The sequence below is a fragment of the Cornus florida genome, unplaced genomic scaffold (assembly GCF_030987335.1).
Source record: "Cornus florida cultivar Cherokee Brave unplaced genomic scaffold, ASM3098733v1 CherokeeBrave_3.0.0_Hap2_Chr11, whole genome shotgun sequence".
Lineage (NCBI taxonomy): Eukaryota > Viridiplantae > Streptophyta > Magnoliopsida > Cornales > Cornaceae > Cornus > Cornus florida.
The window spans coordinates 48,730,110-48,745,465 of NW_026775581.1; the positions used below are offsets into that span (position 1 = coordinate 48,730,110).

A 15,356-nucleotide genomic window follows, 5' to 3' on the forward strand; every position below is an offset into this window, starting at 1 on the left:
ATGATTTCCACAACTTCCATAGCTCTCTTACAAGCGATCTTTAAATGATCCATAATTTACTGCACCACACTTGGCATTCTACTCCATGGATGAATTGAAAAAGAAATCTTTATTGCTTTTACAATCCAAAACAACCTCCACAAAAATTGTAATTTTATACTCTACTTCAAAATCCCCACAGTTGCTTCCAAAATTGAGAGTCCACTCCGCTTCTGTTGTCCCTTGAGAGTCCACTCCGCTTCCTTTCTTCTTTTTTTTCTGTTTTTTTTTTTTTTTTTTTGACAAGAAACGCGCACCCCGGTTTTACTCCTTTGGGAACTTGAACCCTCACCATCTATTTAGGCGGTTGAAGAGATACCGCTAGGCCACAAAACTCTTGATACTTCTGGTGCATTCCTCTCTGCACTTGAGTTGGTCATTATGTTGATAGGCTGTCTTCACTAAGAATTACCCATTCTTGGTACAACTCCACACCAACTTATCTTCCCCATGTTTAGAGCTCAAAGAATTTTCAAGATAAGCTCCAAATCATCTTGATGACACAACTGCTTAATCAATTCCTAATTTCATTTATTCAAGCTTTAATCCATCAGTTCTATACCAAACTACACAATGCCCCATCTAACCTTTGCCTTACATTATTCCTGCCACTTCTTTTCTTGTTCCATGTAAAATCTGGAATGATTTCAAGGACCACCCCATTCTCCTTGTGCCCCCAGCGTCTCACCTGCATGAAGTAAACTGTTTTAAGTCGCCATTATCGACCATTTGTCGGTAGGGTTGGGACTTGGGTGGGTCTAACCCAATACCCACCCAAAAATTATGCGAGAGTGGACAAAGTACCTACTTGAGACCATGTTGACAGGGCTGGGTTTAAACTTTAGAGCCCAAATTTACTTTGAGTGGGAGTTGGGCAAAAGTTCTACTAATCCGAAGAACCGAAATATAAGAATAGTTTATAACTTTTATATGTTTAATGCTATATATACTTATGTAAAATGAATTTAAATTTGTACCATCATGAATCATGGATTCATTCTAACTTTAAATTGCAATTCTACAAAATTAGAATCCCTAAAATTTCAGATATACACAAGCAAACATAATCTATGTGCCCAAAGATGGACATAAAAATGCAAAAAATGTGAATGCCACAACAGTTGGAAGAAGGTGGAACAAGAAATACCATTTTCCGTCCAATTGAAATCAACATTATAACTGATTATATGTGCATCACAGGCCAACTACTACAAAACCACTCTTAATCTGGAACTATCAATAATCACATCTTCAATTAATACTGCAACTGCAGGGGCCCAAAAGAAAATCTTTTTTAGTCTGCAGTGTTTTGCTGATCAAACGAGTCATGCCAAGAAAGAGCACCAAACAATTAGTAAGCTAGACAAATCTCAATGAAATCTAGAGAAAATTCGGTATTATATTCCACCAGCAAACCCTAATTTCCAGATAGCACATGCCGAAGACTCCAATTTAACACAGTTTCCTCCAGTTGGTTGTCCATCATAGAACGTTTAATGGACTGGTATTATGCTGCACTCTCCCACTGATCTCCAAGCACAAGCCGTTAGATAGGCCTTTGTTCGAATTATTTCCCTTTACAGGCTTTCTGCTGGGGCTTGGGTCCAAAAATATTGGCTGTATTTTAAGGTTTGGGTTTGGTTTAATTCTGTTTACTTCTCTTTCATCAGGTGGTCGTAGAATTCTGTTCTCCATTTCTGATTCCAAAACATCATCTTCATTCATAAGAACCTGCAAAACATGAAGGGAAAGAAATTACTTCAGTAGAGTATTCCAAGTAGCAGAGCAATTGTGAAGGTGCGGGGAACTGTTGTAAGTGAAACACAAAGGGAGATTTATTAGCATTGTGATTAAGTTCCCAAGTTCTCCAGTCGAACCACCCAAAATAAAATAAAATAACTTTCTATTTGTTATGTGATTACGATGGCCTTATACACTGTAAAACTAAACTAACATTGCAAAATGACTTTTTCGAAAGATATAACTTGTTAGAATGAACAGGGGTCAAGTGAAAAAACAAAGAAATTACTAAATATAACAAAATTTCACTAGTCAATATGGTTATACAAATGTTGGGGATGGTAGAGGAGATTTTTCAGTAAATAATTGAAAATAAATTTAGTAATAAATAACCTTGAGAGAGCCATATCTGTAGATTCTGTACCCATATCCACTTTTTATTGCAGTTAGAAAAGAATTCATAAACGAAGAAAACCAACAAGCTATCACAAAAAGGACAGTAGTAAGTCTGGCAAAGAATACAACCTTGCGCCCAACCAAGTCAAAGGTCATAATCACTTTATTTCGTTTGGCTTGTTCAGCCTCTTCAATCTCTTCTCTTTTCTTTCTTAGAAGTTCCTTTTCCTGAAAGTGGAAGAACAAGGTCACATATTACATAGTGTGCAACATACTAAGTGATTACTGAGAGAAATATAGGACCATTACCCGAGACTCTAATACAGAGTTGGCGCAAGGCCCAAAATAGATCTAGATGGGGATGAATAGATTCCAATTTTAACTAACAATAAATGAATTTTAAATTATCACATTATACTTAGAACACAGTAATATGAATCAATTAAATATAGACAGCAAAAATAAATAAACCAAATAATCGCAAGTAAGCATACGATTTTTACGTGAAAAAACCCCAACAGAAAAAGATTACGGACCTAATCCAGGCAAATTAAAATGAACAAATATGAGAAAGAGATTACAGACTAAGTTAGTAAACTCTAACTTAAGAATCCCTTAGTCCCCTCTGACTCAGACTTATGCAAGATCAACTCCAAATCTTCCAGCCGATCCATTGACAGACTTGCTCCTCACTTTATCAGCTTATCCACAGACTTTTGATCTCCAATGACTAGTTTATGTCCAGTTGTTGCTTGTTTGTGTGATTTGGCTTTGACGACAATTTGAACCTCACAAGTTGACGATCAACACTCTGAACAATAGGTCATTATCTAATGCAAAATGCTAGATGATGAAAAGAAAAGTATGCTCTCTAAAATATATGATCTCGCTATATGCTTTCTCAATAACGTCTGTAGAGATATCTTTATCTATGTATGTGTATTTGAGTCCAAAGAATTAGGGTTTCTTAGTTGTAATCGAAAAAAGTAAACCTAAACCTCTTGGAATTTTGATTTAGAGAAGTTTATAAAAACTTTTCACTCACAGGCCTGGGGCCTGGCACCAGGGCTTCGACCGAAGCATTCTAGACTCCGATGAACATATTTTGCAAATGATCGACACATCGATGGAGACTTAGCGTTTTTGTCAAAATTCCTATTTAAATATATTTAATCTAAAAATAATTTCATGCATCAAAAAATCTTTTTCATAAATCAAAACATGTAGACATTGTTCCCTAAAGAGTAACGATAAGAATGCATGATTATGAATTCTAATTGGTGAGTTAGTCATTTAAGAAGTTATTTTGCTTTTTTGCCCCTTGACATATCTTCAAATTCTGATTTGACAACACAAAGTTCTCATCCTAACAATTACAACTATACAGATTGCCATTGATTATATACCTCCATTGACAGCCAGCTGTTGCTCTCAATCTCATAGTAGTCACTCTGGTCATCTATAACTGTTGTACGTGCTGCAGCATTCCTGTCATATTCAACAAGCCTCTTTGTGTAAGCTTCAGCTGCTGCCTCAGCCTCTGATAGGGGAACCACACCTCCTTCACTAAGCCCAGCATACGTGCTTCCTTCCCTCAGCACAAGGGCACTGCAAAAACTGCAAGGCCCCTCTCCTTCCTGCTCGCATACTATCTTCCCACAAGATAAGCAATTACTCACCAGCCTGTGTCGTCGGGCTTGGCATGAACATGGTTTCCCCTGCTGGAATATAATTGAACCTTGTGCTGCCTCTGCAAGTGAAACAACTTTCCCAGCTTTTTTCTTTTTAGAACTACCTTGGTTACCTTTTTGTGTGTTTCTTGGTTCCATGGCCGCAGTTGGGTTTCGATTTTCCTGATTACTGGAAGCTGTAACCTCTTTTGGTGCTTTAAATGGTTTCTTGGTTCCGCTGACCGAACCCTCATTGGAGGGTGGCTTGACATATGCATGTAATTTGGAAGTTGGAGCATCTGAGGTGCTGTTGTAGATATCTGAATGACCTCTCCGCTTTAGATATTCCTCAATCACGCTTTTCCCGGCTTCCTGGCCAATGATATTCTGCAAAATACACAAACACACACACACACATACATTTATAAGATCAAAAGATGCAAAACTTCATATGAATGTTACAGAAACAACAGTCTGATTGAAGTGTGCAAAGAAAAAGGCATATTCAATCCAACTGTAGCCATATATTTAAAACCATTAACTGTACGGATGCAACTCTTATAATTTCAAACATCCCACTTTTTAATCTGAATCAAAGGAACCGGTCAACTCAAATAACCAATTTGGTCTCTTAGTTCCTGGAGAATAATATCATAATAATAAGTAAATTATGATTTCCAACTTCCTAAAATTTCCATGAATTATTTCCCCTAGCGAGTCAACAATATTTAATACATTAATACCGAAATCAATGCTTAAAATTCTACAAATGTAACCAATGTTCAAAGTAAATTTGCACCTTTAAATTGTATAATTAAGACAACTCCAGAACTAGATCCTCTATAGACATGTATTTGACATTTAGAATTCAAGGTTCCTTTAATTTCATATACAAGTCACAACATGGAAATAAGATAACAAAGAAAAGCTTGCAGCTTTTTAATTGGTTTTAGATGATTACTGTTCTTTATTTTTTGGTAAGGTATTTCAGAAATTTACAATTGGTTTCTACATAGATTTGAAAGGTCCAATACTAAGGCATGGTATGGTTTAAGCATCTGTAGTGATAATGTTACTAATGGGCCCATAAAAATCAGTAATGATACAACTTGGAACCAGCTGTTCCACACACATGATACTTGAAGATGAGAGAGAATCATTTTACAAACTTTACTTCCAGCACCTCCATTATTATATATGTCAAACCAAAACATAACACATCCCAATAGAATAACTTTGGATTGGTTTTCAATCTCGAGTATATTCTTATTAATTCTAAAATGTGCTTAGGTATATCAGTATTTGCTATAATGCAGGGGTTAAAATATATTTTTACAATTTTTATATTATCTTAATATAACTTAGGTAGTACATTATTTCTTTCAAATTAAATGAATTGGTAGACTAGATCTAGATTGCATGATGTTGACTAGCATGATACTCTCAACCTAAACTTCCCAGGCTTGACACATGGCTAGCCCTACCAAAGGATTGATCAGTTCGTCTTTAGTGTTAAATTCTACTATTGTTGATAGCTACTAATAGGTCACCATGCCATTTTCTGCATTGGCAGACACACATTCATTCCAACAAAGCCACAAAGGAATCCTAGATGTGGTTATACTAATCCAACAAGTCTGACTGTAGGAAAACAGATGCTTAAGACTTTTCAAATTATATAGTCCTGAAAAAACCACCAAACCAGAGGGAAACAAGACTGATGAAAGGGAAACCAGATGATTCCAATTAATCGTGCAACAAAAGGAGGAATTAGTTTTTAGTGCTAGTGAAGACTGAAGGAATAAAAGCAATTGAATCCATTATTTTTAATAGATAAAATGGTTTCACCTTTTGTGTCTGTCTTGGACTCTTGGCTCCGCCTTTTAGTTCTTTCTTCATAGTTGCTAAATAGGTGGATTGTGACACTTGTGGGTTTGCACATCTTTTTGCAGTGTGTGTGTGTGAGAGAGAGAGAGAGACAGACAGACAGACAGAGAAACTAAAGCAAGTGATGGGGGCAAAGTTCAGATGGGGCTATGAGAATTAAGAAGATGGATATGCTCCCACCAAGATGTGGAGAGGGGGAATAGACATTTTCTAATGTCTTCTTACATCCCCACCCAGGCTTTGCCTCTGCCACCCACTCATTTCACTTCCATCCTGATCTCCCTCACTCTCACTCCCTCTCATATGTGTAACACAAAAGATGTGCAAAACCAAAAAATTCACGACCTATCTATTTAGTGTACCAAATCTCTTAAATTCATTATCGCTTGTATGAATTTCAGCCAATTTACTCACACATACAATAATACAATGCACACCTACAATATCTATGCAGAAACGTAGAAAGTTACAGCTCCGGGTAGATACTCAAAAAAGAACAAAACAATTTCATTTTCAGAATGTATGATTACAGAATAAGAAAGATGTGGTTACTGTTCTCACAATTCTAAAGATGTGGTTACTGTTTTTCAAAGCAAAAGAACATGGTGCCGCCAAAAATGGAATAACACCTAAAATAGCAAAAAATATTAGGCCAACACTAATGGTGAACCTTTACTCTTTGAAAATTAGCTACGTAGAAATAGTTGTCAAATCAGGTTTCATTTGATATTCTAACTAAATCGCAACACGCAATGTGAAACATAAGATACATTGACAAACATGAACATAGGTAGGAAATAGAACCTGCACTGCACCCGTCGCTTCTATAGTTCCGCATGCTCTCAGCCCAAAAGGAAATAGAAAGTCCAAAGCAGTCAAAATTGTCAAATACTCTTGATGAACAATAAGGAAAATGGAACTATTGGATTGGAAGAGGTGAAGGTCCCTTCATTGGTATTGATTGGTATTGAATATTATCTTATGTAGAAGCAAATGAAGAAATGAGGAAGTATATTTGTATAAATAAAAAATTGTAGAAGTGTAGGATATTTAACTTTTTAAGTGGTGTAAAGATGTCTCTAGTGAGTGAGAGTTTCCATATTCAACTATAGTTCTCCTCAGTTCCTTTTTGTCCTCCAAAACTTGCATTAATATTGTCAACTTCTTTTTCAACAAAATAAACTCAATCTCATGATTACAGTCAGTTTAAGCCCCAGCCACATTCACTAACTGACATCATCTTAGTAAATGAAGAGCATTTAATCAATTAAAAGCCAAAGCATGGCCATAAAACAATCTACATATATTTTAGATTTCCGGTTCCCACTTCTTTTTTACCCCTTCCAAATTTTGCCCAAACATTATCAAACTATTCCTTTTTTTTCCATTTTTTGTAACATATGCTTCCATTTTTTTTCCTCCCTTTTTACCATTATTTGATCTTTTTCACAACAATCCACACAATCACCATCACCTCCTCCTCCTTTTCATTTGAACTACTTTTTTTTTAATACAAACTTTCTAACATTTTAGTGCTTGTAGCCTTGTCCACAAAAGGAAAAAATTGCATTACTTCCGACAAACTAACGTTAATATATATTACTATAATAAATAGTATTTAAATGCATTCATGCATTACAACCCTTTAAAAAAAAGATCTAACAATTTGAGGGAAAAAAAAAATCCCCAGCTCCACTTTGAACCAACCACAAAGAAAGGACCGCTAAGCATATTATGTCACCCCAATTTATATAAGGTTGCCCAACCCAGGAAGAATAATGGTAGAAAGGGAACTGCCCAAATCAATCATCCATAGCTGAGAAAATGCAATGATTGGTATCAGATATATGGCAGGGTCCCTTCCAGAAAGAGAAGGCAAGAAAAAATGCTAGTTCTCTTTGTTAGTTGCGAAGAAGGCCTAATGCCTTCACTTTAGACAAGGTACACCAGGGGCAGGCCCACAACCTGTGAACCCTTAGGCTTTGCTTGCCAAGGAACATCATTAGCATTAGCACTATTGCTATTATTATAATATACTGAGAAAGTTGCATGGGGTCGGCTATTCACTCAAGCGCTAGCTTTTTTGATTCTTCGCTAACCTTACAGCACCTTCCAGAGCTTTAGGAAGCTTCTTTTGAAGAAAGATATGTGAAAAGTGGTTGTTTTCTATTGCCAGGCTCCATAGGCTACCAAATCACATAAAATGTTCCTGAATCCTGAATAATCTGATTTCCATGGATTTCTCAAGTATCCTTGTAATATGGGCTTTTACCTAAGATATTAACAACTGAGTAGAATAAACAACCGTAATTTATTTACCTCAATTACAATTCTAATTACTTACCAAATCCACTTTACATGAAAAAATGTCATTTACCTCGCTGGTAAGAAATGCTATTGGTAACACCACATGCTTGAGCTATCTTTTTCATTTACTTAATAACAATTATTCCCTTGTCTATTACAATTACTTAAAATCTGGTTGGAAGATTGGGAGGAAGGAAAAGGAGAAAAGGGAAAAGGGAGGGATTAATAGAGTTACCATCATTTAGTAGAACAAAATGAGACGAAGGAATAGATAAAGCCTCGGGATGGAAAGGAGGATGGGAAGAAAGGAGTCCAATATGTATTACTCCGTCTATAAGTTTTCACTCTTCATACATATTTTAACATATATAGGTTGATAGTAAAAACAAGTAACCACTGTTTCCTTCTGGCACAACTAAACAAAAGGAAGGATCAACTTGCTTTCCCTACGGCACCTTCTCCATTCCTCCTACCTTTTCGTCCATCTTTTTTCCATCATCGTATCAGACAGAGCATTATTCCACTTTACTCGCAATAGTAATTAATTCCAAAAACATTATTTCCTTTGTAATTTCTTCTCACCGGATTAATTATATACTCGATAACTCAATACAACCTCACTATTTCTACCTTCTAACCTTGCTAAATTCTAATTAGTCAAAATGGTCTTCTCTCTCATTTTGCATTCTACATGGGATAGCTTACATTATTTATCTATTACTTGAATTAATTGCTTACATCATTGAATAAGTTGTAAAATGTGTAAAACAAAGTAAGGCTAATATGTTACTTATCAAAAAATAAATGAAGTAAGGCTTATATATTCTCTCTTCACCAATTATATGTTCTTCATACATATATTACTAAGGTTCATGCTAATTGTGACGTCCCACATCGCCTAGTGGGAGAAGTTGCTAGCGCTTATAAGGGGGAATGCCTCCTACCTCTATACCAAGACTGTGTAAACACACTGTGGGGCAGGTCCTGACACTAAACCTCACCATAGGTACAATAAATTAAGAAAAGAAGGTAAAAGGTTGTAAATACCACTACTGGAAACAAATTTTCTATCATAGTTAAATAAGGTCCCATACACTTAAACCCAGTTAACCCACTAAAACAGAATATCCATAACATATATATATATATATAGAGAGAGAGAGAGAGAAGTATTGTGGTGCAATGGTACAACCTTTGCACATAGGCCATAGCCTACCCTATGCATCTTTTCATGTTCTAATATATTTGCCATAATCTTATAATTCAACCTTTTATATGCGTCTATTCAATGTTATACAAACTGATAGAGTTTTTACTACAACAGCACTGGTCAAGTTTTGATACATGTAAAGTATTATCATACAACACATAAACTACAGACAATGGGTTCACTCCATTCTATGTTTCTTCTTCTTTTTTACATAAATAAGGTATGATACACCACCATCCTCCATGAATTTGCAAGAATATCAACTGCATACCGCAAACTTGAAATCATCTACAGATGAATTAAATAAACTACTATATCATATTGGTCTAAAATCAATAAATCTAAATAAAAAAAATAAAAAAATAAAAAAAAAACCTATGTAAAGCTACTCTCTCTCTCTCTCTCTCTCTATATATATATATATATATATATATTTATATATACATCTATACATACACATACAGAATTCCTACGTTTTTCAAAACAAAAAAAAATAAAAATAAAAAGAATAGGGTTCAATTGCATGTGACAGTAGGGGCATCCAATACCTCACTTTTATGAAAACTATTAGATTTCCAGGAGTTGCTATAACCATGAAATGAAGAATTAGAAAGCAACTGATTTGATCAATGTTCACAGAGATTTTTTGTTTTCATATGACGATGTTCACAAAGTTGAACCCAAAATTTCACACAATATCAGAAGACGAAAATTGTAATGATACAAGCATATAATCATTGAAATTTAAAAGGGCAAAAAGAATATATGCGTGTATATATATGTGTATAGAGAGAGATTACATCCAGGTATTCTTTGGCGTCTAGGGGAGGAGCAAGCTCACAGTAAGAGACGAGGCCTGATATGACTTCGCTGTCCAAATCCAGACCCGTCTCTAACTTTTTGCAGAGTTCAATCAACTCCTTTTCCAACCACTGTCCCGGCGACTCCATTGTCTCTCTCCCTCTACTCGTCTTCGGCGTATCGGCTTCGAAGAAATCTTATACAGAGTGATACCCCGTAGCGTTGCTCGATTATCGTTGCAGTTTCTTGGAGAATGAATCGGGACTGTACGATAGTAGTGAGCCCTCCCTACCTCAGGAATAGGTTTCATTTATTTCTTTTTTTAAAAATAAAAAATAAAAAATTCAACAAACTAGGAGGGGGACTCAAACACTGGCGCACTTACCAGAGGAATTGGACTTTATAGTAACTAAGTGTCACGGGGGAGATTTGTCCCACACCGAATCCTGATGAAAAAGTAAAATTGGTATAAATAGGTAGGTATGTAGCACTACCTAATAACTTTAATTTTTTGGTAAATAGACAAGCGTCACCCATTACATTTGGTATCAAAGATAGACTCAATCCTTGATCTGGCGCCATGCCAAGCGTCCGGGCCTACCACTTGGGTAGGCAAGGTGGCCCCACCGTAATGAAGGCGTTGCGAGTTCGGATGGGGAAGACTTGTCCTACGTTAAATCTGGATAGAAAGTGAAATAAGTATAAATGGTTTAGTATGCAGTACTACCCAATAACTTAAGATTTTGGATAAATGGGCAAGCGTCCACCTGTTACTCACCGGATAATTTCAGAGGTTTTGGTTAACCTTAATTGTGTTCGTGTCATAATTGTGTGCTTATATTTTTTAACTCAATCCGATTGACCTAATGAGACCTGTTTAATTAATTATGTCAAATCAACGCAATTAACTCGTAACCTTTTTTCTTTTCCCTAAATAATAACTCGTAACCTATTTTACCCCAATTAATTCGGACATTTTTATTATTTTCATACCAATTCAATATGGCTATCATATTTGGACTTTTTTGTGCTTGTATTGTCTAAATTATTCATATTTTCATGAATTTTGTATTCTATTGTCTCCATTTCTTTGTTTGTATTTTTATTTTTTATACTTATATTAATAAATAGATCACATGACTCATTTAAATTAAACAAATTAAATATGTTGTCTATGTAACTCGTTTAATAAACGTATCGTGTTCGTATAGAGTGTTTCTGATGATTATTAAATGAGTGTTGAACTATTTAGCAGAATACTCATAAGTCGACATAATATGGTATGATCCGTGAACACGAATTGTCACACATGCTACGTGACATGGAAATTTCAACCCCGTTTTTCTGTTATTTAATTATTATTTTTTTAGTTTTTAATTTTATTTTTATCAACAAGCCTGTGGCTTAACTTTATTAGACCCCTACTTCCTAAAAGGAGGTTAGGAATTCGAACCTCGATAACCTTGTTAAAAAAATAAGTAAAATAAAAAATCACTCTTTTTTGCCATAACATGTTTTTTGTAACTTTCTTTTATTTTTATTTTTGCATTAAAATTTAGACTTGCAAATGAGTCAGAGTTAAGAGTGGCATAACTCACTAACTCAATATGAGATAAGTGATGTTAATTTTAAGAGAAGTGATAGGTCTTCCGACTTCAATTGCCGACTCATTCTCCGAATACAACGTGGTTGGAAATGAGTTGAAAAGAAAGAGATGTTTACGGGATTTTGTTTTGAGAGTTCCAACGTGATCCAACCACGTTGTATTCAGAAGATGAGTCGACAATTGAAGTCGAAAAACCTATCATTTCCCTAATTTTAAAGTTTCAATAAGAACATTTGGATAATTTTAATATGAATTTTTTTTTTTTTTTGGTAAAAAACTCACACCCACTTTGCTATTTTAGAGAGTTGAATCATCACTATATATTTTGATAAATAGAGAAAATACTATTGGACCACAAAATCTTGATCGAGAATTTAATAATTTAGTTGATTGTGCTTATTCAAAGATTATTTATTCATATTGCTGAAGTACTCAAAACTCATGTGGACTCATGGATTATTATGATGATGATATGATGGTCAAGGTCATGGTCATGGTCATGGTAGTATAGGTTAGTGATTGTTAGGCGTGAATGTAAAGTAAATGCATGATGCATTTGTTTTGAAAGCTTGAGGACTCTAGAAATGGACGTAGGACGAAATGAATTAATTTCGTATCATATAATCCCTAGGATGACTGACATAGCCACTTAGAAGATTTAAATCATAAGGGTAAAATGGTAATTAAACTTTTACAAAGTCAATTTGAATCTCACAGGTCAAACTCAGGCCGTAATTTTGTCTCCAACCGAATTGTTACGCTAATCAAATGAATTAAACGTATTTTGTTAAGTCACATCAAATCTTGATCAATTTATTAAACATTTTAACTAATTTATTTAGTGTTACTTATATGGTGTTCATGAGGGGATAATAATCATGTCATAGTATCAACTTATATAAAAAAAGGGTAAAGTGCATTAAATCCCTTTGAATTATTAATCATTTGCAAGAAATTCTCCTGAACTACAAAAAATTTTCATGAACTATGATTTTATTGCAATTTATCCCCTTGAACTATTGGTCATTTGCAAGAAATCCCCCTAAACTACAAAAAACCCTCTTGAACTATGATTTTGTTGCAATTTACCCCCCTGAACTATAATTTTCTTGCAATTTACCCCCATGACATCAACTTCCGGCACCTAAAATTTTGAAAGACCAGTTTACCCTTATAAAACACTGCATCGTTTTAACTTATACACTTCTTACATTTTTTTTCTGTCAAAAAATATTTTTCACCCAACACAACCCAAAACAGAGAGCTAGAAAGAGAGAGAAAAGACCAAAGAAATCCGAGGTCGGCGGAATGGCTCGGTCTCGGATGATGGCGGCTTGTGCGCGGAGGACTTGGCTGTGATGAGAGCTCGGTTGACTCGGCCATGAACTGTGGAGGCGGCGGTGAGCTCAAGGGGGCTCGGCGGTGAACTGTGGACGGCTGTGTGCTCGAAACACGAACGGCGGTGTGCTTGGTTATGGAGATGGCGGAATGAGCCAGCGAGCTTGGAATGGACGATGGAATGGACCGGCGAGCAAGGTGAGCTGAACGGCGGGCAAGGCGGTGACGGTGATGGGCTGACGCAACGGTGCAGAGAAGTGCGATATATATAGCTGATGGATCTGGCGGGTGGTGCAATGGCTATGATGGAGCTATGACAGGAGACCCACCGATCCCAGCAACAAATTCCTCGGCTTCATCTTCTCTTTCAGTCAATCAATTCGCGCGGATGGGATAAACTGCAAAAAAATATATAGTTCAGGGGGGTTTCTTGCACATACCCCAATAGTTCAGGGGGGTTTTTTGCAACTTTTATAGTTCAGGGAAATTTCTTGCACATACCCCAATAGTTCAGGGGGATTTTTTGTAATTTTTATAATTCAGGGGAATTTCTTGCACATACCCCAGTAGTTCAGAGGAGTTTAATACACTTTACCCTGTAAAAAAACCAAACCATTCATGACACAACATGTTCACATGAAGACAATACTAATTGCCACTCCCAAGTCGAGCCAAACTGTAATTCTGTTGTTCTAATAAAAGTGAGCTCGCTAGGTTGTCTAGCCAATTAAAAACTCGTTCTCGAGCTTTAGATCAATATTGATAAGCAAAAAATTAATTTTAGTTCCAAACAATTCTTGATAAAAGAGTTTAGTCACGCGGATGTTTACAACAATTGTTTGTGAAAGAGGCTAATAAATCCAGTCATGACTTGTTTGGACATAGCTCGTTTACTAATCGAATTAACTTTGATCCAAACATTCAGTCTGCATTTATGTGCTCTTATAATCATAAATATGCGATTAATGCTTAGTTTGGTAAGAAGGAAAGAAGATAAGTGGAGGAAAAATAGAAGGAACAAAGTTCTGTCATTGGGTAGGAATGAGACACGAGAGAAAAGAAAATAGGAGAAATGACTCATCCCTCCTTCTTTATAAATTTTCATTCGCTCAAATTTAGGCAGAAGACACAGTAGAAAACAAGTAAAACTATTATAAAAAAGTTAAATTACAAAATTATCCTTCACAAATATTAATAAACTCTACAATCTCATCTCAAGCAAAACCCTAATAAAGAATCGTTAAAAGTCTCCAAATCAAGTTCAATTTATCTGCCAGGCTTTTTGAGAAACCCAAATAGATTCACATTTATCAACCCATACATAAATACGCGCGCGTGTGTAAAGAGAGAACTAAATGAGCTTTTGAGGTTAAATGCACAGCAATGCGCATGCGGTAGGTAGGATCATAGGATTAGATATTTGAATCCCTGTGATTGAATCCCTCTCTGTGTTCCAGGCATGTAGATAGTGGTTATTTTTTCTTTTCTTTTTTTAATAATGAAATATGATTCTACTATATATATATATATATAAGACAAACAACAAATTTGAAATTAATGGAATGCATAATAAAGGTTCAAATGAGTAGTAAAAATAGTGAATGTATAATGGGAAAAAGAATTTAAAATTTTCTTTCCCTTTCGTCTTAACAAACAAAGTAAATTGTCAGCTTATTCTCTTCTTTTTCATCTAACTGAACAAAACGAGAGAAGATCGTAATCACTTCCCTAGGGACATCTTATCCTTCCTTTCTTCTCTCCCTTCCATTCAATTTTCTTCCTTTCTATCGAACGGAGCATAAGATAAGAATTCTGACACTATTCCCATCCTGCACAAAGTAATTATCAAAAAAAAAATCTCTAGAGTGGCCCTGAACATTTAGTTTTTAAAATGTATTGAAATTTTTTTTTTTTTTAAAAACACAACTTGTTACGTATGTGATTGAGAATGCGAATTTCTAACCATGTTCTTCATGAACTTTTTAACTACATAGACTTAAAAGGTTGTACTCACATGCCTCGTGGCACTAACATATTACCACCAAAGTTTTGAGTAAATAATTGCCTGACACAATAAAACACTTAACTATAAACTCCCAACATTTGTAAGAGTAATGCGGTTGGGTTGAATTGGCCCAGGCCAACGATCAGATAGTGGACTTAAAACAGAATTGGTCCAAATTTCTTTTATCCTTTGTTTATCTAAAGGCCCATTCCCGTAACATATAGGGCTCAATTCATCTAGGCTCGTGAACATGAAAAGTTCACACACACAGTCTGTTCACACACACAGTCTGTTCACACACATATACTGTATGGGTTCACGAACATAGGCTCGTTTATTTATTAAACAATAAACAAG

General features: G+C 35.4%; 1 protein-coding gene across 1 annotated transcript; it reads right to left on the minus strand.

The window, feature by feature from the left end:
• Positions 1-1,188: 1,188 nt before the first annotated feature.
• LOC132282668 (uncharacterized) lies at positions 1,189-10,335 on the minus strand. Its single transcript, XM_059784413.1, has 4 exons — positions 10,050-10,335; positions 3,582-4,232; positions 2,305-2,403; positions 1,189-1,770 (listed from the first exon to the last, which is right to left on the minus strand). The coding sequence occupies exons 1-4, from the start codon at positions 10,197-10,199 to the stop codon at positions 1,522-1,524; spliced, it is 1,149 nt and encodes a 382-aa protein (XP_059640396.1). The 5' UTR covers positions 10,200-10,335; the 3' UTR covers positions 1,189-1,521.
• Positions 10,336-15,356: the final 5,021 nt, after the last annotated feature.

Coding starts and splice junctions, on each gene's coding strand:
- LOC132282668 (XM_059784413.1), bottom strand. CDS start 10,199: ATGGAGTCGCCGGGACAGTGGTTGGAAAAGGAGTTGATTGAACTCTGC. Junction 4,233..10,049: donor ACGCCAAAGAATACCTGGAT/GTAATCTCTCTC, acceptor TGTATTTTGCAG/AATATCATTGGCCAGGAAGC. Junction 1,771..2,304: donor TTGACTTGGTTGGGCGCAAG/GTTGTATTCTTT, acceptor CATGTTTTGCAG/GTTCTTATGAATGAAGATGA.